At 39.6% G+C, this 22422-nt stretch overlaps 3 protein-coding genes across 5 annotated transcripts in view; 2 read left to right on the plus strand and 1 right to left on the minus strand.

Moving 5' to 3' along the window:
- The window catches only part of LOC118733190 (probable histone-lysine N-methyltransferase CG1716), a 15785-nt gene extending 5795 nt beyond the window's left edge, over positions 1 to 9990 (plus strand). For both annotated transcript variants that reach the window (XM_036462482.1, XM_036462481.1), the window contains 6 exons: positions 281 to 7653; positions 7720 to 8179; positions 8256 to 8353; positions 8512 to 9032; positions 9112 to 9274; positions 9349 to 9990. In XM_036462482.1, the coding sequence (XP_036318375.1) occupies positions 281 to 7653; positions 7720 to 8179; positions 8256 to 8353; positions 8512 to 9032; positions 9112 to 9274; positions 9349 to 9534 (8801 nt within the window). In that variant the 3' untranslated portion in view covers positions 9535 to 9990. The remainder of the gene's footprint in view (positions 1 to 280; positions 7654 to 7719; positions 8180 to 8255; positions 8354 to 8511; positions 9033 to 9111; positions 9275 to 9348) is intronic.
- Positions 9991 to 10455: 465 nt separating this feature from the next.
- Positions 10456 to 13399, minus strand: LOC118733192 (lysine--tRNA ligase). Of its 2 annotated transcripts, none has more exons than XM_036462486.1 (6): positions 13247 to 13399; positions 12251 to 12559; positions 11950 to 12175; positions 11754 to 11894; positions 10747 to 11694; positions 10456 to 10689 (listed from the first exon to the last, which is right to left on the minus strand). In XM_036462486.1, the coding sequence occupies exons 1-6, from the start codon at positions 13276 to 13278 to the stop codon at positions 10591 to 10593; spliced, it is 1755 nt and encodes a 584-aa protein (XP_036318379.1). In that variant the 5' UTR covers positions 13279 to 13399; the 3' UTR covers positions 10456 to 10590. The 2 variants fall into 2 exon arrangements, with proteins under 2 accessions (XP_036318379.1, XP_036318378.1); XM_036462485.1 differs by lacking the exon at positions 13247 to 13399 and adding an exon at positions 12800 to 12984.
- A 195-nt stretch (positions 13400 to 13594) lies between these two features.
- LOC118733191 (E3 ubiquitin-protein ligase HECW2) overlaps positions 13595 to 22422 on the plus strand; it is a 65443-nt gene continuing 56615 nt past the window's right edge. The window contains exons 1-5 of the mRNA XM_036462483.1: positions 13595 to 14810; positions 14879 to 16141; positions 16199 to 16717; positions 17345 to 18186; positions 18247 to 18413. Of these exons, the coding sequence (XP_036318376.1) occupies positions 14351 to 14810; positions 14879 to 16141; positions 16199 to 16717; positions 17345 to 18186; positions 18247 to 18413 (3251 nt within the window). The 5' untranslated portion in view covers positions 13595 to 14350. The remainder of the gene's footprint in view (positions 14811 to 14878; positions 16142 to 16198; positions 16718 to 17344; positions 18187 to 18246; positions 18414 to 22422) is intronic.

Here is a 22422-nt window from a genome sequence, read left to right on the forward strand (position 1 = left end):
AAAAAAAAAATAAATATTAGAAATCAACGCGATTTTAAACCACTTCAAACTTTCCCATTATTATAGTAAAATTGAATGGAGCAGTCTTATCGAAGGATTCAATTTCTTAGCAAACCCAACAGTATTTTGGAACGGTTTGAGAAACGCTGCTCTGGAGGTTGTTTCTGTTGATTATGTTATTCAATCGTTTTTTATTAAATTGTTTATTCTATATTCACTTATAAACAGCAAAATATATTTGTACTAATATGTTAAAACAAATATTTTATGTATTTAATAGATGTATCTACCAAACGCAAAAGCATTCCCAACTCTTTGTCTGCGTCTATGCAAAATGCGGACGTACAGAGTAGCACACCAGAAACTGGCGTACAAAAGCGTCGCGGACGCCCGCCGAAAAATAAAGCACCCTTGGCACAAACTAAAAACAAAATAACTGTTGTTGGCAAAAATCTAGATCAACAGAAGTATAAATCGCTAGAAGATGTAACCAAAGAGTTGGAAAAGAACGATGCTGTTAGGAGAGCAAATCTTAGTAATGCTACAAATTGGAAAGAGTATAAAGCCACCTTAAACCGTGTCAGTAATTCAGCGAAGGCTAGCCAAATCATGGCGAGTAGAGTGCAAAAACCACTTCAACAGGAGAAAAAATCCACATTTCAGAATGAAGATGTAATTTTAGAGATATCGTCAACTTCATCTGCATCTGATCATGAAATTCAGCAAAAGGCAACGACTTCAACGGCTAATGCACAAGAATCACCGCCGCGAAATTTCGCATCTGTATGTATTTTACAAGAAAGTCCAAGTGTGTGCGAAGTTACTGATGCAGAAGAATTTATTGTTGCCGCTGTTGAAGAAATAACAACTGAAAATTCTCAATCGGCCAAGTCCATATCTTTAGAACCCGGAGACATTACTACAAGTGCACAAGACGTAGCTAATGTAGTAGTCGGAGATGAACAGAATACTATAAATATCAACTTGAATATGGATATTAGTAAAGAAACAGAAATTGCATCAAGTTCATTCTCAGAAGTGACATATAGAGAATCATATGGCAGTCGCAAATCGAGCGGTTCAGAATCGGAAAGTGGCTCCGATCGCAGTAATAAAAGCTATAAAAAAGGCGATAAACTGCGCATTTCGGTGAAGCGTCTAACAATGCCGCAAGATGAGTGCGTTTCAACCATATCACTGTCCTCAGCGTCTAACAGCTGCAGTGATATCGTAGTAGCCAGTAGCGCCAATAACAACCGCAACAACAATAGTGCCGAGAATAACGGTGCTACAAACGAATTAAATACCGTAGCAACAAGTAAAGCCCTCCCCACAAGACGATCTCATCGTATACCTAGAAGAAGTACCGCTAATAAATCTAAAAGCAGCGAATCTGATTCAGATTCAAAAATTTCTTCAAATGAGCTTCAAAGCTTTGATACAAAAATTCAGATGAAAAAGACTGAAAAAGAAACGGAGAAAACTGGTGGACTGCCAGTTGAGTTGAGTGTGCTAAAGAATGACGGTAAAACGGACATTGACTTCGAGCTATCAACCGTAGATGAAAACAACGTTACAGTTAAAGCAATTGAAAATGTTGTTGATGTGGTACAAGTTGAAGAAAATCAATTGGCGATAAAGGCAGCACAAAATTCCGCTGTTGAGGTGTCCGCTGTTCAAGTAAATGAGACCTCCCTTGCTTGTATCATCAACGTTAAAGATCTCGTAGAACGAGTCGAAGATGGGCGCAAGGAGTATGAAAAACAAGTCAGTGGCACGAGCGCATTATCACAGGTGGTTGTTCCTTCTACTTCGCATGAAACCAAGAAAGAACGAATTACTTTGCCAATAAAGAAACAAGCGAGTAAATTCAAAATGTACGAAGAAGCAGTTCATAATGTAGTGGCTAATGTCGAAACAAGCACGTTATTGGATATACTAAAGACTGTCAAACAGAATGATTTGACAATGGGAACGACCGAAGGTACGTTACAACAACAAGCTCAGGTGGCGATTCCAACAGCATGCCAGCAAATGCAATTAAAAACATTGGTTAATAAGGAAGAAAAAATTGAAACTAACTGCGCAGCGAATGAAACACATACAAGTAAAGAAATGTTGATCGACACCAAGACGTTGATTGCAAGTGAGCATCCTAGTGACACAAATGTGGATATAAAAAGTTCCAGGATACAGGAAATGTCGCCAGATAGGAAAGTGCGAATAGGCGAAAAGTTTGAAGAAACACTTGAAATCCTTCCAGTTGAAAATCCCACAGATCAGAGGCAGCTCGCTGTCGTGAAATTTGATTCTTTGAAGTATGCAATATCGGAAGTGTTGGCGGAACGTGAGTCTCCAGCCGTGCAATCGCCGGAAGGTTCAACTGCGACAGAAGCCATTCCAGACAATTCATCAGCTGAAAAATTAAAATCGCATACCGCCGACAACACAACCATTTTGTCGGATTTTTCTCAAGAAGGTTCACGTGCATCGAAAAGCTCTACAAAGGTTTGCAATGTTTTAAATCTCACTGATAACTTGGAGCCGCAGTCTATAACGAATGAGGCTGCAACTGGTCAAGTATTGGATGAGAGTAGCATGGGAGGAGTATCACCAACGACGGATTCACAGCCATCAGGCGATGAACAGGCAAAAGTTGCCACCAAAAAGACACCGTCTCCAACACCTTCAGAAAATTCCATAGGAGGTTATTCAAAAAAACCGACCCGACGATATGAGAGACGTTCACAACGGGGCGATGTATCTGCTCATAAAACGCTGGAAGAAACATTTGCTGAAATAGCTGCAGAAAGTAGCAAAGCAGTTTTAGATTTGAAAGCTAAAAAAGTAGAAGTTCCGAAAGAAAGTAGCGCAACGATAACAGACAGCCTGAGCAATGCAGTTGAACTGGAAAAAAGTGCAGAAAAAAGTAGTTCTTCTGATATTCCTGCCAATGTGGTGGATGTAAATAAATGTAAGGCCACTGATAATGCAACTTTAACTATGACTATCGAGACGAATCGAACTCTATCCCCTAAATTAGAGGAAGATAAGGTTCTCACAACAACTTCAACACAATCTAACTCATCCCCTAAATTAGAGGATGATAAGGTTCTCACAACTTCATCACAAAATATTGAGGAAGCTACAGCAAAAGTTACATTCCCAGAAATTAACTCCAAAACGGATTGCAGTTTTTCCAAACTGCTGTCAGTGCTAGATGACGGTGACAGTAATTCAAATCATTCATCTCCATCACGTCGGCGAGGCAGGCAGAGAAATAAAAAAGATAAAGATATTAATAAGTCTTCTCCAAGCATAGAAGCGACTAAAGAAGTGCCCATAGAAGGACCGAGTAATACAATTACAAACCTCGCTTCAGAGTGTAAATCTCTTTTAATACCAGCACCAGATTCACATACGGCTAGTAAGCAGAAGCTTATCAATATGGCGTCCTCTGCGCCAGAAGGCAATGTATTGAAAATAGCGGAAGCTGATTTGAGGCCGGTAAGTGTAACGCAAATCGTAGAACCGCCGGAAAGTACTCCATTGGAGGAAGAATTTGCAAATGCAGCTGAGACCGAAATCGTTTTGGAAACTGCGATCATAGCAGATATTCAGGATGACCAGGCTGAAATGGCTGAAATCACAGTGGAAACAACGGAGTTTGAAATACCAGAGAATCAGGAGAGCCAAGACGCTAATGCCTCTGCAAGCATCTCTACTGTTACATCAGGTGAAGTGTCTCCCAAAGGTACAAAGGAACGGAAAGAAAAAATTAAATCTCGTAAGCACAAAAAAGAAACAAATTCCAGCAGCAGTGAAGCTCATCAAGCTAGAAATTCTCAATTGGAGAGGCAGATGGAGGAGCTGCCGAAATCTTTGACGTCCACAGAAGACTCACCTAAAAACGCTACAGAAAATGCATTGCAAAATGAAACAAGAATTGAGCCAACTGCTACGACAAAGGAGGACAAGGCTGCTACAACATCGACAAAGGAGGACCAATCGGCCGATATTAAAATATGTGCTGACAATTGCGAAGGAAAAGCACAGAAAGCGGATGATCAAATGGTGGAACAGCGCTCACAATCCGAAACACCGCTTGCTAAGCCGAAAAAGGAGAAGAAACGAAAGAACACAAAACAATATTCCGACGATAAACTAGGCGACATAAAAGATCTCAACTCCTCCACCGAAGAGACCAAAATTCTAGAGAGTAAAGGAAAAAACAACGAAGCAGGAGATGTAGTGGGAAAAACGCGAAAACCACGAAAAGGAAAAACCGCACAGGAACCAATTAAGAAGGGTAACACTAGTGATGGTGATGCGGTTTCGGAGAGCGTAGCTGTTGAAACGGCTGAGAAAGAAATTTTAGCGAAAGCACCTCCCAAAAAACGCCTTTTGAAAATGCAAATGCAACTTGAAGAAAAGTCTGCGTCTGTTTGTTATTCTGTCAGTTCTGAGTTGGCAACTACCAGTGTGGCTGACGTTGAAACGAAATCGCCATCTGCAAAGAAAGCTGTAACTGAAACCGGCAAGACAAACGAATCATCGCATAAAAAAACGAATAAGGGCACGCAAGCGTCTGATGATAAAAAACGTACGAGTTTTGAGAGCCAACAGGAATCATCCGTGGAAGAGGAGAGCCGCTCAGCAACATCTACACCCTTAGCCAAACGGTTTAAACACCAAAAATCGTTAGAAAAAACACCAGAGGATAAAGCGAAGTCAAGCAGCAAAAGAAAACCAAAATTGGATCTATTAAGCGGTAGCGCAGAGAAATCGGATACAACGAAGCCCGAAATCAAAGATAAAGACAAACCTTTGTCGGCTTCGAAAAAATCGGAGAAGAAGAAATCTTTAGCTACTGATGAATCTGCAAGCAACGAATCGGGCCAGAAAATGGAAGACAAAAATGCGAAGAAAAAGAGACAAAAGAAACTCAAGGAAGCATTTGAGGCTGCTCTAAAAGATGCTTTACTTAAATCTGAAGATCATGCCGATTCCTCTAAAAACATTGTCAACGCTGCAGCAATTGACGTTCCATCGATTACGGAAGAACGGGTAGAGCAGTCGCCGCCTGCTGCAACTGCTGTTGCAGCAGACCAACAAGTTTCAACTGCGGAAACTGTTGATAATCAACCACCTGAACCAATTATTGCCAACGAGCCAGAGGAGGAACCGGATCCATTAAAAGATATTGAGAAGTTTATCGAAGATGGTGTAAACCTGCTTAAGCGCGGTTATAAGATCGAAGATGACAGTGTCGATGAAGTTATTTGTCCGAAGACCATTACAAAACAAGATGATTTCAATTCTGAAATGACAAAGCAAGTAGAAGAAGCAACAGCCGCTTCAAATTCTCCAGTTGTGGAGGGTATGATAACACCCAATGAAAGCATATCTGGCGAGGTAACACCGCCTGATAAATCTTTTGAAGAACCACATTCTGCCCAGAGTCTAAATATTTATTATGAAACGCCAGCTGATACCCCAGTTTCTACACCAACAACAACGCCACCACCAAAGAGTCCTTCGTATGATTCATCATTTGATGAAATATCTGGTGTGCGACGTTCACATCGCATTAAACTAATAACTAAGACACCAAAAGCACTTGTGGGTCGCGGCTTGGTGCGCGAGAAGGAACGTTTTTCCATAAAAGACGATGTAGAAATGAAGACACATTATAGTCTGGATGATCACCTTACGGATTTGGCGCAAGTAGAGGCAAAGAATGCAAAATTCCTAAAAGAAATGGAAGAGCGCTTGAGCAATTTTCACGTTATTAAAGAGAATGAGTACAAGTGCGAGCGTGTGATAAGTAGAGAAGCACGTAAAATGGTGTGCGATTGTTTTTTAACATCCGAGGAGGAAGTGCGCGGCGAATTGGGATGTGGCGAAGATTGTTTGAATCGTCTGCTTATGATAGAGTGCGGTCCTGATTGCAATGTAAAAGATCGTTGTACAAATAAACGCTTTCAGAAACTTCTATGTTCGCCGTGTCGTGTTTTTCGAACCGAAAAGAAAGGATTCGGCATAATGGCTGACATTGAAATATTACCGGGGGAATTTATTATGGAATATGTCGGTGAGGTGATTAATGGCGATGAGTTTGAACGGCGACGTATTGTCTATTCACAGGATAAGAACCGTCACTATTATTTTATGGCATTGCGTAGCGATGCTATAATAGATGCTACAATAAAAGGTAACATCTCTCGCTTTATTAATCATTCTTGCGACCCAAACGCGGAGACCCAAAAATGGACTGTGAACGGTGAACTGCGTATAGGTTTCTTTAGCCGGAAGTCCATTATGCCAGGTGAGGAAATAACATTCGACTATCAGTACCAACGTTATGGAAGAGAGGCCCAACGCTGTTATTGTGAATCGGCAAACTGCCGCGGCTGGATAGGTGAAGAGCCCAACTCGGACGAGGGTGAACAAATCGACGATGACAGTGACGCCGATAATTTAGCGGATGGCAGCGACGAAGACGAGAGCGATGATAGCATTGGTGATGGCGAAGATGCACATAAGAAATTAGACGCCGATGGAACTGCAAACAAATCAGCATTTGGTGGTGAAGATGACAAATTAAAGTTGGAAGAGAAACTGGATGGCTCGGGAAAAGAAAAGAAGAAAAAAGAAGAAGAGGATGATGATACGAAGATTAAGTTGAAAAAATTGTCTGGCAAGTCCATGGATAAGGCGTCTCGCAAAAAGAAACAAAATAAAGAAAAGAAAGAGAAGAGGCTGCGCAAAGCAGTTTCAGGCAAACCAAGTAAAACTTCCCGCTATTTGGAAGATCCAGACATCGAAGACGAAGTCAAGTTCCTTAGTCGTGGTGGGCTACGAAACCAGTCAGATACATTGCGGTTTTCGCGTTTGGTTGTCCGCGCTAAATTGCCACAGACACGTCTCAATCTGCTGAAAATCCTGCGCAACGCCGAAGTGCCTTGCCGCCGGCTATTTTTGGACTACCATGGCCTTCGATTGCTGCATGGTTGGATGTGCGAAGACGGTGGTGATATGGCTATACGTCTGTCGCTCCTAGAGGCATTGGAGAGTTTGCCCATAGCGAATAAGACTGTACTCACTGATAGTAAAGTTTATCAGAGTGTACGAAATTGGTGCGGCAATTCGGTGCCAGACAATAGCGGCCCGGCTGGCAATACCTCGTCACCAAGCGACGAGTCATCTAAGGAAAGCTCAAGTAGCAACTCGCAACCAGAAATTGTCAGTGGTCAGGAAGTACCTTCAGAACTACAAAAATTGGCTATTAAATTAACCACTGTGTGGAATAGTTTGCCAGAAATCTTCCGCATACCCAAACGTGAACGCATCGAGCAAATGAAAGAGCATGAGCGGGAGGCGGATCGACAATTTGCTGAAGCATCTGTCGACAACAGTCGATCTGTGCTAAGCGATCGTTATCAGCGTGATCGATTTGGACGTGGTCCGACTACTTCTCGTTACACGAAACCAAGTTTTAGCAAAGATAACCGAAACGGTAACATATCCACTGTTGGCTCAATGTCGGTGAACGATCCACGGCGACGTACTACAGCAGATAGCAATAACGTAAGCAACGACAACATGAAGCACTTGTCGAAAGAGCAACGGCGTGAGATGTTTGCAGCTAAGGTAAGGAAGAGTTGAAGTGAAGATCTGCAAAGAAATATGCATTTTTTTCCTCCACCCAATTTGTAGGTGGCTCGCGATGAGGCCGAGAAACGTATGGCTGAGGAGCGTAGAGAGTTTGAAACAAAGTGTCGTTTCTTTGGATTAGACCCCAAAAAGACGCGTCCACAGGATGTTCCCTTCTGTGTAGACCCATCAACAGGTCAGTGGTATTCCGTAGCTAGACAACCGATACCGACCCCACCATGCTATGCACACGTACAGGTGCACCCAAAACCCAAGTCTACAGATCCAGCTGACTACAAGCTACCTACGGTTGTTTCGAGCTTGCCGCACCAATGGAAATATGCGATCACCGCACTAGGCCAAATATATTACTATCACGCTAAGCAACGAATTCCACAATGGCATCCGCCAACACCGGAGCAATTGCGTGCTGATGCCGAAGGGGCAGATAGTTCGGACAGTGAGTCCTGCGAGGAAGCCAAATTGGTGAACGAAAGCAGCGAAGAGGATGAAGTTCTGATGGGTAATAGTTAAAAAAAATCTTTTTTTTTGTCATTTTTGCACAAAATATGCTTCTGTTTTATTTTTTATTTTTTAAGGAATGGATGAAGCCCAGTTGAAGGCTTTTATTGATAAGAAAGTGGAACATCGTCGAAACAAGCGCTACAACCGTTTGGTCGATGAGCGTCCTATTAGTGTAAGTATTTAAGTCATTTAATGAATAGGAACCACTACGATACATATAACCGTGATTTACTATCACTACAACGGACCAACACTCATTGCGACAGTTTAAAAATAACAGTAGCCTTATTGACTTCTATGCCACCTAATGAAATTAACCTATATTTGCAGCCTCGCAAAGAAGAGGATCGCATTTATAATCAAATGGAGATGCGCAAATACAAAGAAAACAAGGAGAAAATACGAAAACGTAAAGAAGAAATTCGGCGCAAGCGCGCTGAAGCTCTGAAGGCAGCTGCCAGTGGCGGAATAAATCCAAGTGACATTGGAGAAAATCCAACCGCCGATAGCATTGCTACAAAATTCAAAAATGGCAATAATTCTGATGATCCAGATGGCGCGATACCAATACAAGACTATTTGTTGTCATCCGATGAAGAGGAAATAATGAAGGCAGAATGCGATAACAGTCCACTATTGGACAAAATTGTACAAGGCGACAAAATTGTCGACGAATTGGATGCACTTACCACAAAACGTGCGCTCAAGCGTCCTTTGCCTCCCCATCGTGACCTCAGCGCACAGCCAGGGCCGAGTAATGCTGCCGTTAGTAGTAGTGTTATTAGTAGTGTTAGTGCTGCTGGTGGTAGTAGTGAGCATAAACGCCGAAAATCGGATAAAAAGGAGAAGAGGTTTGTTGTTGGCAGTTTATGCTATTTGCACTTATATATAAATATATATTAAACGATCTGTAATTTAATTTTCGTTTAGCAAAAAGAGCAAGGACTCAGACTCTAAGTATCGTCGAAATAAAGAAAAGTTCCGTTGCGAAATAGCCGGGATTATTGTGCAACATTTAAAACCATATCGTAAGGAGTCATGTTCTATGGGTCGTATACAGAGCAACGAAGATTTTAACCATCTAGCACGAAAAGTTAGTGTTGGAAATGGGTTTTTCCAATTTTTTATCACGTTTATTTACTGTTTGTTAAATTTTCAATTTTACAGCTGACACATTTCGTGATGGTGAAGGAGTTGAAGTATTGTGAATCAGTTGGCCAAATTCTTGTCGTCACTGAATCTGTTAAAAATAAGTCTCGGGAGTTCATAAAAAAATATATGGCAAAATATGGCGGCTCTTATGTGCGACCCGCCAATGATCCGGAATTTAAGGATATCCCATTTACTCTTTAAATATTTGCATAGTTCTTATTTCAGCGGTTACTTGCGCCATTAAGTGGCGTCGCTGCTGGTCGATTTTTTTTTTTTATTTCTGGCAGCATGATTTCGAAACGCATTTTAACGGGGCTACGCTACTAATTGAAAAAGTTCTAATAAATGCATAAATTTTACTTCATATCTCACCAGTTTAAAATACTAATTAATGGCATAATGGTTGAATTCGGAATATTTAAAAATTTTAATATAATTTTAATAGTTAGTATTTTTTTAGTTGTAAACCAATATGTTTGTATTCCCTTTTACAGCTTGAGAATTGAGATGTATTTATAGAGAATACGGAAATATGGTTATGTTAAAATTAGTTTTCACAAAAAAAAAAGTAATATTATGTAAACGTTGCTGAAATAAGCAGCAACTTTATATGCAAAAGAGTTAATAAAAGTGGAATAATGGAAATCGTGCTCAATATGTGAAAATTTTTTATTCCATACTTAAAATGAATTTATTCATGCAATATAAAAGAGATGAGATGAGAGGCGTAACCAATTACACACTTTAAGTTAATGTTGCATAAAAACACTTTGTTGTTTTTGTTGTAACAGCAAATTTCCCAAAGAGTTTTTATTTAGTGATGCTGGAGTGACAGTCGACGCCCGAACAATGAGCGATATGTATGTATGTACAGCAAAATGTAAAACCGCGTATGTGATGTATAAATTATTTTCCTGAGAGAACACTCATTTCAAAATGGTCAAAAATTATCAGATTAAAAAAATATTTCAGGACGAATGAATAAGGATTAAGCCAAGGGCTTGTGTGAGCAAATCCAATTTTTGGCAGCAAATGTCAGTTACGCGGTTAAGCATGAATGCTACGCGTAAACGGCGATATGTAGATTTACTATAGTCTACCGATTGAGTAAATGACGCAGAATTTAAAAAAAGCAAATAAATACTTTTTATTTTCTTTTGTTGAGAATTTACTATGTCAAACTTCCATTAACTTTAACCAACTTTACCATACATTACTTCACAAAAATTGCCTTTTCTGTTAATTAGTTGCTGCAAACTAATGGTCACTTTTTCCATCGGCAGTATTGTTGCCTTCACTGGGAGGTTGCGCGCGATTAGCCTCCTCTGGCTTCATGGCGGGGAAGAATAGTACCTCCTATAAATAGAAATCAGTCGTTAAAAAACATTTAAAATTTTATGCAAAAAATCATACTTTAATATTATTGGTATCAGTAAGGAACATAGTCAGACGGTCAATGCCCAGACCCCAGCCGCCAGTTGGTGGCAGACCATACTCTAAAGCTGTACAGAAATTCTCATCGATAAGTTGCGCTTCATCGTCGCCTGCAGCTTTATCGCTAGCCTGTTGCGCAAATCTTTCACGTTGTACCATCGGATCGTTCAGCTCAGTGTAGGCATTGCACACTTCCTTCTTCATGACGAATAATTCAAAACGTTCTGTCAATCCCGGCTCACTACGGTGATATTTGGCTAGTGGCGACATAATTTGAGGATGTTCGCAGATAAAAGTAGGGTTTATGCAAGTTTCTTCAATGAATTCACCAACTAGTTTATCGAGTAAACGCGCCGTTGTACGCGGTGGAGGACATTCGATTTGATGTTTTGCGCAGAGTTGAGAGAGGAAATCAGTCGTGTTCCTACTACTAAATTCTGTAGCTGATGGAAATTTGACGCTTAATTTGTCTTCCAAAGTTTTTATCATCGAAACCCGTCTAAATGGCGGTGTAAAATCGATTTCTTCCTCTGGTCCTTCGGGTCCCTCGGGATGGTATTTAATTTTATATGTGCCATGAATGGCCTTTACCATTCCTGAAATCATTTTCTCAGTTATCTCGATGAGATCATTGAAATCAGCATACGCCATATAGAATTCACATGTTGTAAATTCTGGGTTATGCGTTAAATCGATGCCCTCATTACGAAATTGACGACCAATTTCGTATACTCGGTCCAAGCCGCCAACAACAAGCATTTTATGATATAATTCAGGTGCAACTCGCATATACAGATCCATATTTAAATCATTATGATGTGTAATAAAAGGCTTTGCAGTTGCACCACCAGCAATCATATTCATCATAGGTGTTTCAACTTCGAGGAAACCCATGCGATCCAAAAATTGTCGGACATATGAGACAATCTAAATAATGAACTTGGTTTAACAAAATGTAAAGAAACTATATTTTTGAGAATATTTACATTTGCGCGAATTTGGAAGGTTTCACGCACTTTCGGGTTCATAATCAAATCTAGGTACCTTTGCCTATAACGTGTCTCTTTATCTTTGAGACCATAATGCAAATGAGGTAACATATGCAGACATGGTGAAAGCAATTTTATCTGTAGACAAAATAAATAAGGATAAAACATAATTGTTACAGAAGTTTATACAAACCTCTTTTGGTACCACAGAAAGTTCGCCCTTCTTGGTTTTTCCAGGGTAACCCTGGATACCGATTATATCTCCGCGTCTAATCTTGGACGTGTCCGGTTCAAAAGCATTTTCGCTATGATACAACTTAGCATTTGCCATTACTTGCAGCTTAACGCCTTCCCCACGCAAATCATAGAATATTAATTTTACGCCAGATTCTCGTATCGCATGTACACGCCCAGCAACACTGAGTGAAAAAAAATAACGGTTATATCTTATCTTTTATGTATGCATATATGTACATATTTTAAATTTGGCTCACCTCAGTGAAACGTCTTCGAGCATTTCTCCTTCTTTAAGGTTCTCGTATTTTTTAATGAAATCCTCCAATGAGATACTAACGTGGAATTTATGAGGATATGGATGCGTTGCTGGTGATTTTTTCAGCTCGACCACTGCAGCTGAACGGAGTTTGAAGTATTCATTAGGTGAGATTTCCTCCTCTAGTGCAGCTGCCTTCTTTTTGGTAGCATTGCTTTCATTATTAGAACTGGCCGTCGCTGCTTTTTGTGCTTCTTTTTCTGCTTTCTCCTTAGCTTTCTGTTCGGCTTTAAGGCGTCTTTTAAGCTCACTAAAAATAAATAATTATTTTATTAGCGCTCAACTTGATAAGTACGTATTTATTTAGTTAATAGTTTTGGATTTATGAAAAATCTTTCTTTGCTGGGGCAGTCTTTTAACAAAAGAGGGATAAGTACATACATGCGCATGAACCATGCCTTTCGTTCATGGTACATATGCACATATGTACATAGTATGTAGTTCAATAAAGTTAAGCGAAATCGAGGATCAAATTTATGAATTATCTTACAGCTTTGTACGTTTACTTGGTGCTTCAAGTTGTCCTGTGGAATTGATATTTCTCCTTATACAAATCACATTCTGGACCCAAATTTTTAGTGGTCGCTCCTGAGACTTTAGAGCAATATCTCGAAATGCCACATGCACCTGACGCAATTTGGCAAAGTTATTAATTATTGAATACATTCCAATATTTATTGATAAAAAAACCCTTAACTACAACACTTTATTTCATAGTACACATATGGAGATTGAGTGTACTATTATATCCATAATTTAAACCCTAATACTTATTAAAAGTTATAACTTTTCTCATTAATTCACTTTTTCGTGGGTAATTGCAACTTGAATTTTGCATGTGTTTCAACATAACCACACATTTGAGGGTCCCTATTGAAGCCACCGAGGCAATGATTTTATTAAACCTCCAGGAAAAATGATGCTCTTTGGTACTTACTTCTTTGATAGCTCACCGGTTACCTCGGACATTTTTCTATAAACACTAGAATCACTTTTTTAAGAAGATAAATCCAAAAATAGCCAAATCCTCAATGGAAATACAACAAACCAGTGTGCTACAGAAACGTCAAGGTTCGCGGCGGAGCAATGTTGCTTCTTTTGTGCTAAATTGGTATGATGAAAAGGGTGTAAATTTATTTATTCTATTATTTATGTATATATATTATTTATTCTATTTTATAAATACTATTCATAACAAAAAAAAATTTCATTCGAGCGGAAAAACTAATTAATTATTAATTTAAAAACTCATTCAGTTTCTTTTAGTTTAATTAAAAACGCACAAATATTTCCCTTCTACAATATTCTAATTTTCCGATTTACGCTCTTTGTTTTAAATATTGATAATATTGTTCCCCTTGTGTTTTACTTCATTATAAAACAGGTTATCCTGCAACTTTGCTAATTTAACGTTTATAAAGAAAGTTTTTCCAGTGCTTGTGTGAAAAATTGAAAATAGTGCACCGAAATGTGGAGTTCAACGAATAAATTATACATATAAATTCGAATAAACATTTGCTGTACCGTCGCGTTAAATTTTTTGGCTAAATTTGCACATTACTATGAAGGGAAGATGAAAACCTGTAATAAAAGTTTCAGCAAGTTTAGTTGCGGAAGTGGCTATAGAAAGTGCGACTTAAAAAGTGAAAATCGCTGCTGTGGCTAAACAAAGAGAAGCAAAATCGGATTCTGCAACACTATCTGCCGTTTTAAAATAAATATCATTTCTGTTTTCGAATTGTGTTCAAATCAAATCTAATTAGTCCAACTAGAAAAATCTATAAATTTACATTGTAGTCAATCTGTGTGAAGAGAGTGAAGTGGGCAAGGGGAAATTATGTGCGGAACAGAACGGGTTTAAAAAGAGAAGAACAAATCTGAGACCGTGAGAAGAATACTGCGAGCAAAACAAATGGCGAAAAAAACGTGCCTTTGGAGCTTTGGAGCAGTAATTTATAAGCGACACGCTCAAAAAGTTTTTTAATACACAATACCGGCTTGGCAAAAAAGGATTTATACATTAGATTAGATTTTTTAGCACATGCTAGCCGAAGACATGGGTTATAAAGCCAACGGAGAGGGTGTCAATAACGGCAAAAGTCGTAGTGATGGTCGTGGACTGGGGGATGACGATGATGGGGTGGATGAAGAAGAGAGTAACACGTTTTATGAGGCAGTCAGTGAACCGGATCTTTGCTTAGACGCTCTTAAAATAACGAATGACGTCACGTCCGTAAACAAAATACTTACGAGTGCACCGGATGAGGAGGAAGATGCAGAAGAGGTTGAGGGTGCACGTTGTTTACCACATGTGACGGATGTTATTGACACTGAAACCGCTTCGGCTTTGAATGCTGATACATCAATTGTTATTCGCACCGTCAACAGCGCCGTTGACACCAGTTGCACTTTTTTAGATATCCAGATGAGGGAAGACGTAGCAAGTAAAGGGCCAAATATTGAGGACAAAAGTGACGCAGAGCGTCCTAAGCGAAACAAGAGTGAGTGGTTTCCATATGTATGTATGTATATCGATTTTATGATTAAATAAATTTAAATTTCTTTTCAGATTTGAAAGATCTAAACAAAATAAACCAAACAATAATGTCTGACGACCAATTTCAGAAGCAACGCCAGCAGACATTACTTACCACTAAATCTTGTGAAACTCCTGCACCTTCATCACTCTCACCAACTAATTCTCACAGTGACAGTGGTAGTATAGGTGGTGGTGCTCGCCGTAAATCTTGGACACTTTCGCCTCAAAGTGGTGACTCCACACCACAAAGCGGTGCCAAGAAAAAAATTAAATCTACAAATCTAAAATCTCCAACAGCTCCAGTATCCTCAATAACTGGTACAGAAAATCTTAACTTATGGGTTGCTCGTGAATGTTATGAAACGGTTCCTGCAGAAACGGTTTATGAAGTTGATGATGATGTTGTAACTTTAGATGATGAAGAGGCAGCGGTTGAAAGTTTACTAGGTGCAGCAGCTGCTTTTCAGCCTAGCACAGTCAATAAAGCAGTACAACGTCGGCAAAAACATTTGCGACAGCCTCAACATAGGCCCTTGGAACGGGCATGGCCTCCCAGAGCTCTTGACAAAGATTTAAATTTGCAAGGTGATGTTTTCAAATTTGATATACTCGATACAGATGAACGCATCGATGGGTATGGTAGACAAGTCTGCAGCTCCACAGATGGCTATAGCAGCGCTACAAGTAGTACGAATAATTCTCCTTTACTACTTTTAAACAACACAGCTCCTTCATCCACAAGCCCACAATATGAATTGCCTTCAGGCGGTATAACGCAGACTCCGGTTAAGTTTAAACCTTTAATTAAGAAAAAAATTGGTCCTGATAGTTATATAAACACAATTACAACCAAAAAGGTGCCTGCTTCGGAAACTTATGACTTCCCAACCTTCCCCGTAAAAGATGATACATCTGCAGCATTAGGAAACTCGTCACCAGCAAGTCAATTTCCATACATCCGACAGCATCGGCCGCTAATGCGCGCCTTGTCAAATGGGAAAGGAGCTGCACCATGTAATGCCATCAATTACGACGATTTAGCATGTGGTGCAATGAATTCGCCTCGTTTATTGCTTTCACCAAAACGACAACGCAGCCCACCCTCTGGTTGTTCGACACGCAGTGCATCTCCCTTGGATGTGAACTTAAGTCCGGAAAGAAGTTCTTCTCCTACACCACAAACTCAGTTCAAATTTGGTGTCACTGCTGGTGGTGGTGGAGGAGTACCATCCTCCCCGGCCAACCATATTCGCCCCCAACAGAGGCTGCTGAAACGGGTTGGTGGTGGTATCGGTAAGCAAAAATCTAGCATAGGCAAAGACTACTTCTATAATTTTTAATATTCAACAGGATCAAATCTGGTATGTCCACCGACACCCACCCATCATGCTCGCCGTCATCAACGCTTGCAGTCCAACGCTTCTGCATTTTTAGCACAAACTGATCAAATGCATTCTGGTACAGTGACACCATATGGGTCACCTAACAACGCGAGTAAGGGCGAGTATAACTTGGCGACCTCGCCACCTCATTCCTTTGGTGCTGGTGTAGGTGGTAGCCAAATCAATGTCACAGCGACAGAAAACAACACTTTTGACTCAGGCTTAGGGGAATCGGGCGATGTAATTGGTGCAACAAATGAAGCCTGCAGCACACGTTTGCCATCAATTCCCGAGCGTGGTGCCGCTGCTGGTTTCCTTCGAGGTAGTGGTATTTTTGCTGAAGCTGAAAACGCTACAGAGCCTTTGCCGCCTGCTTGGGAAGCACGAATGGATAGTCATGGACGTATTTTCTATATTGACCATACAACACGAACCACTTCATGGCAACGGCCTGGCACGAATGGTGGTGCAAACCTAAACGGTGCCGGTAAGTCGAGCAAGATATACATTTGCATGCATGTAAACCATACATCTTCATATTCATCTTTATTCAGTCTATGATTTACAATCTTACAGACTAGAAGTAGGCTAAAAAGTATTAACGGTGACAATTACGAAAATAGGTTTCAAGAGATGATTTTAAAAGACTTCTTGGAAACGAAAAGTCCATATCTAAGCTCTTTGAGATATTGTTAAATTCCCCAAGGCCTCGAAAAATAGGCGCAAAAGATGAGTAGTTAGTCTTAACGGCAGGAACGTAAAAGGGGATGTGAGAGCGATATATTTAAGTAAACTATATTCACATAAATGGTGGCTATATGTACTACAAACGCCTTCACTGCGAGTTTGATTGTTATTTAATTAAAGCCAAACATGTGATCAAAGTTTTGAATTGATTAGTAAAATTGTTCTCTACTGTGTTGCAAAATAAATTATAGTACACTTCATTATTACGCAAATAATTGGTATCGAAAATCCGGATATCCGGTTAAATAATTTCCGTTCATTTTGTTATCCAGATATTAGAATTTTTTAATCATTTTGGACCGACGTCCAAATCCAGTCCAAAATACGTCAATATTTAATATTGGTTTTCCATTGTTCACATTTCTAGGACGTGAACACCATCATCGACAACAATTGGACCGACGTTATCAGTCCATTCGACGTACCATTACCAGCGAAAATCGGCTCTCGAATGCTTCTGGCTATAGTGCGAACGATAGTTCCGTTTGTAATAACACTGCCAATCAACTTGCAAACACAATGCACAACAATCAAAATACCTCTAGTAATAATAATTTAGGCCATCTACAAATGCTCAATATTTCGGTACATCCAGCTGTTATAATGCTCTGTCGTCCAGACTTCTACTCTATGCTGCACACTAACGAAGATGCTTTATCAATTTATAATCGCAATCCTGCACTTAAACATATGATTATACGTATACGCCGTGATCCGCAGTGTTTTCAACGTTACCAATACAACAAGGATTTAGTCGCATTAGTAAATACATTCGCACAGCTTAATCGAGACTTACCTTCATGCTGGGAGACCAAACTCGATCAATCCGGAAAACAATTCTTCATCGATCATAATAATCGTAAAACATCATTCATGGATCCACGCTTGCCAATAGAAAGTGCACGTATAATACGCCAACGGCATCAACATCCTCCTCATCAGTCACCACAATTACCGGCTCATCTTTCACATGCGCATCAGCCACACTCACATCAACGTCAACAGTACCAGCACCAACAAAATTCTCATTACGACGTTTTCGATGGCAATTGCATGTCTTCCTCTGGTGTCCCACCACTGCCACCCCCAAGACCGGTAAGCAGCATGCGTGGTCCAAATGGGGCAATAGGTGGCGCCAGTGGTGGTGCTGCTGGCGGTGTTGGTAATTACGAGCAGTACAACGAGGTACCTGTTGCATACAATGAAAAGGTAAATATTTACTACTAAACTTTGCAGTTTATCATACCCTGATTTCCTATTATTTTGCAGGTTATAGCGTTTTTGCGTCAACCCAACATTTTGGAAATCTTGCGTGAACGACATGGACAGAATACAGTTTCACGTTCATTGCGCGAGAAGATCAATATTCTACGGGTGGAAGGTGTGCCAGCTTTGGAGAGATTAGGTCACGATTTGCAGCTGACCATCCTACTGAGGTTAGTGGCTCTCGTTGTTGATCTATCTTTTGTTGACCTTTCCTTTCCATATGGCTAAAGTATGGGTTAACCCAGCAGACAACTTGTAACTGCTTCCTACTAAAAATGGAAGCGATAGGTCGATTTATTTAGATTCAAAGTTCATGCAATCTTTGCCCTTATCTGTTTATAAGTAATCAACGGTGTTCTTTAGCTACTTTGATACAGTCACTAACCCCCTATTCTAACAAAGCTACGAAACTCAGCGCATCACTATCGTGTGTTTTTACTGCGCCTGACAATATGCCACAAAAATTCGATTTTAAGTGCTAAGGAAATGCACACAAAATTGTTATTATTATTTTCTTTTTGTAGCGGTATATTTGCCGTATAAGCGTACTTTGAAGCGCAGTAGAAATCAAAATAGTGATGTGCTTAGTTTTGTGACTTTGTTAGAATAGGGGGTAAATTATACTTAAATTTACGCAAAAAATTCCAAATTATTTGAAAAACTACAAATTTTAAAATCTGATTAAAAGCAGACTACAAAAAATAACGTTAGGAAATGTATCATCAAAAAAGTTTTTTCGAATGGCGGAATGGTAAAATCGTCGTGGCCACCCTGTGCATGCATTGCCCTTGCATAGCCACACTGCATTCCTTCATTTAACATCCGCCTGAAATTATGCCAAATGTCGGTCGGCTAGTTAGAAAAAGTTCGCATTCGCTCATGCAAGTGATTCACATCAATTTAATGTTTTGCGAATGCGAATGTTCAACAATTTCTGCTAAAAGTTTGTCAACTTGAGAAACACGTCTTATTTTCATACAAAAAAAGCCCTTATTTTTGAGAACGCCGTGATTTTCCACTTGAGCTTCTGTTGAGAAAAAACGTGACAGATTTATGAAATCGCTTAGTTCTCAACTGAACCTCAAGCTGAGCGCATATCTAAATGTTTGTTGGGATGGAACTATGGAGACGATACTTCGTGGCGATAGATAGACGAATTCGAATTCGTAAGAGAGACACCCATTGTTAGCAATTTTAGTTTTTCCATTTTTCGAATCGTTGGAGATTTTAGAATTTGTATTTATCGAGAATTGTTGGCGTTGTTGTAGTATTTGCTCATGACGCAATAATACAAGGTGGTATAAGTTGTGACAGCTCGATTTGACACTGTCTTAGCTAAGTATAATAAGAAGAAAAACGGGAAGAAATTAATTCCCATTTGGGGGAAAAATATAAAAGTTCATATTTTCTTCTAAACAAAATTTGTTTTTTTTTTATAGTATATTCGTAATGAAATAAAATAAAATAAGATAAAATATCTTTTTAAGAAAACAAAATGTGTAGTCTGAGAAAACATAAGAAACATTCAAATATACATATTATTAGGCAAAGAATTGTTAAAGAATTAACACTGTTTCACCTAAGGCAGTCAATATGGCTGAATTAGAGCGAGAAGCTGCCAACCGATAACACCTTGTATTATTGCATCATTAAGGGCCAGTTTTTCAGTGCACGGCCGTGGTTTTAACTAAGCTTAAACGCCCGATCTGGCTGGTTTAAACTAAGATCAGCCAATCAAATGTCAGTCAGCTGTTCAATTTAAACTCAGTTTAAACTGACACTGAAAAACTGGCCCTAAGAGAATTCCACAACGCGAATTTTATAACCGTCCACAACTTTTCATTGCATAGTTTTAGGGATGTACATCACAGTAGTGTAATGATAAAATGGGAAGGCCGAAAATTTTACTTGGGGTTTTTTTTAATGTAGATCCCGGTATGAGGAAAATTTGCATAAACCATCCCGCATAATCCAAAGTGAATTCGGGCTAGTTCGGGATCATTTCGGGACTAATTCAGGAGTTTTGCACGATCACTTCGTAACTAGTTCAGGACTTTGACGCGTCTAGTTCGAGCCCAGCTCGGGACTTTCGGGTATAGTTCAGAACTTTTTCGGGACTAGCTCGGGTATAGCTCAAGACTAGTTCGCGATACAGATGTTTACATATAAAACATCATAAGTACCTCGTACTAACTTGTTGATGTACCAGCAAAGCTGTTATCTATATATCAAAATAAAAGAATTGAGTGATGGCTAGTTGAAATTCTGTGTCGTTCCGGTTGTTTAGATCCGACTGTACTGGGTTCGTTATTCGATATTTTTCAATACCCCACGCGAACAGCCCTAAGTCTTTCGTAGAATAGTTCTCCCAAAAATTCTTAGTCTTCTCATTTTTGAAAAGCGTTGACAACTGTGCCCTCAGAATCTAAAGTGTACCCCGGGCGTTTAAAATTTTTCGATTCGCATTCGGGCCTCTCAGTTTCTCAAGGTCTTTAGACTCGAGCCTTTTTGTAACTAAATTTTTTACTTTTTAAACATATGTCTTTCCTTTCTCCTTACCTGACGGTATCACGTATACCCGAATAAGAAATATCTGCCCTTATTGCAACTATTATAGAGGATATGGTTATTCCAGGTGAAAACCCTATCTCTAGTTCAGCACATTTTCTTTTTTATGTATATGAGGCGGGTTCCACGAACAGCGCGAAACCAAATGCTGAGAGAGTTCTAGAAAGACATGCTATTTGCTCCGGCAAATGATCGCTTGCAGTTATTGTGACTGTAGTGGATATTTAGCCCTGCCTAACATCGGATAGTCCTTCAATCGTTGTCGTCAATCTCAACTAACGGTAGTTCCCGGAAACATACTGCTTCGACTGGGTCGGATCAGATGGAGAGGGATCTTAGTTAAGTTGGGTTGAGTGTGAATGTGAAGAGGTGGTTGGTGCCATGATTAGAAGATTGACATGCCGGACATAGGCTGGGTATGCCGGGGTTTACTTTGGACAAATAGGAGTTTAAATTACTACTATATTCAGAACGCAATTTGAGCAAGAGTTACTGCGGTCTCTCTCGGCAGTTGAAGCTCACTTCCTTCTACAGGCGGTATTGTACTCTAGTGAATGCTATTTATTGCCTGTCTATACAGTGGCGGGGCCAGTGATTGTTGCGTATGTATCTTGCTGGTCCTTTAGTTCGCAGATATGTCTTCTGTGGTGCCGAGGTAAAGGTTTCGCCTCCAGCAAGTCCCTGTTCGGGTTTATACCGTCACTAGACACGAATAAGGGCGCGAGCTCAAAACCGCAAAAAGACACACAAAAAAAAACTTCAACGAAGAAAGACGCGTGAACTTATTTTCGTGGTCAAAAAAAGAAAGAGAAAACTGCTCGCATGTGAAACGATTATTCGTTAGATTTCTTCAGGAGCCCTATGTAAAATGATGAATAGTTATTGAATTCGCACATAAACGTTTTTTATTACTAAGCGTATGTGGGGGAAAATCTTTTGAGATGGTGACATTTTGCGTACTGGCATATTGTTGCCGCCACAAAGCAGCTGTACTGCCAAGTGCGATTTCTATACCTTCGTTAATACTACTTATATGTATGTGTAAATACCAGTAAACAGTTATTCATAACGAATTCACGGTTTAAATGACGAATTTATTTGATAAAATCGAAAAAATCGGGAAATCACAAAATCTACTTTTCATTAAGGTATAACTTCATGGGCGATCTGATGAAATTTTGCACACTAGTGTCATTTAGTTCAACATAAATTATAGGATAGCTTTTATCTCAATTAGCCAAAGAGGCGTGGCACCTACCATCCAAATGGAATTTTTCATACTGCGTACCTCTGGAAGTATTTGTGGTAGAGTACTGGAACTTGGCATGGAGAAATATGAAATCAATACATTACTCATGGAAAAAATGTGGGTTCTTGGAAAAGGCCCCGTGGCACCTCCCATACACACTGAATTTTTCATACCACCACCTGTTAAAAAATTAACTTCAATTCAAAGTATTTTATAACTTAAATGAATTACTACAAAATGGATGTCGATCTAGTCGTTATATCCCAGTAGCCAGTTTCTGTAACTTTTCTCTACCGATTATTTCTCTACTGGTAGAGAATATACGTCACTCTCTACTACTCATTAGCAGTAGAGAACAGGGC

This window comes from Rhagoletis pomonella, unplaced genomic scaffold (assembly GCF_013731165.1).
Source record: "Rhagoletis pomonella isolate Grant_MI unplaced genomic scaffold, Rhpom_1.0 Rhpom_scaffold_00002, whole genome shotgun sequence".
Lineage (NCBI taxonomy): Eukaryota > Metazoa > Arthropoda > Insecta > Diptera > Tephritidae > Rhagoletis > Rhagoletis pomonella.

Coding starts and splice junctions, on each gene's coding strand:
- LOC118733192 (XM_036462485.1), bottom strand. CDS start 12,975: ATGTATTCAATAATTAATAACTTTGCCAAATTGCGTCAGGTGCATGTG. Junction 12,176..12,250: donor CTCGAAGACGTTTCACTGAG/GTGAGCCAAATT, acceptor TTTTTCACTCAG/TGTTGCTGGGCGTGTACATG. Junction 11,895..11,949: donor TTTCTGTGGTACCAAAAGAG/GTTTGTATAAAC, acceptor TTTTGTCTACAG/ATAAAATTGCTTTCACCATG.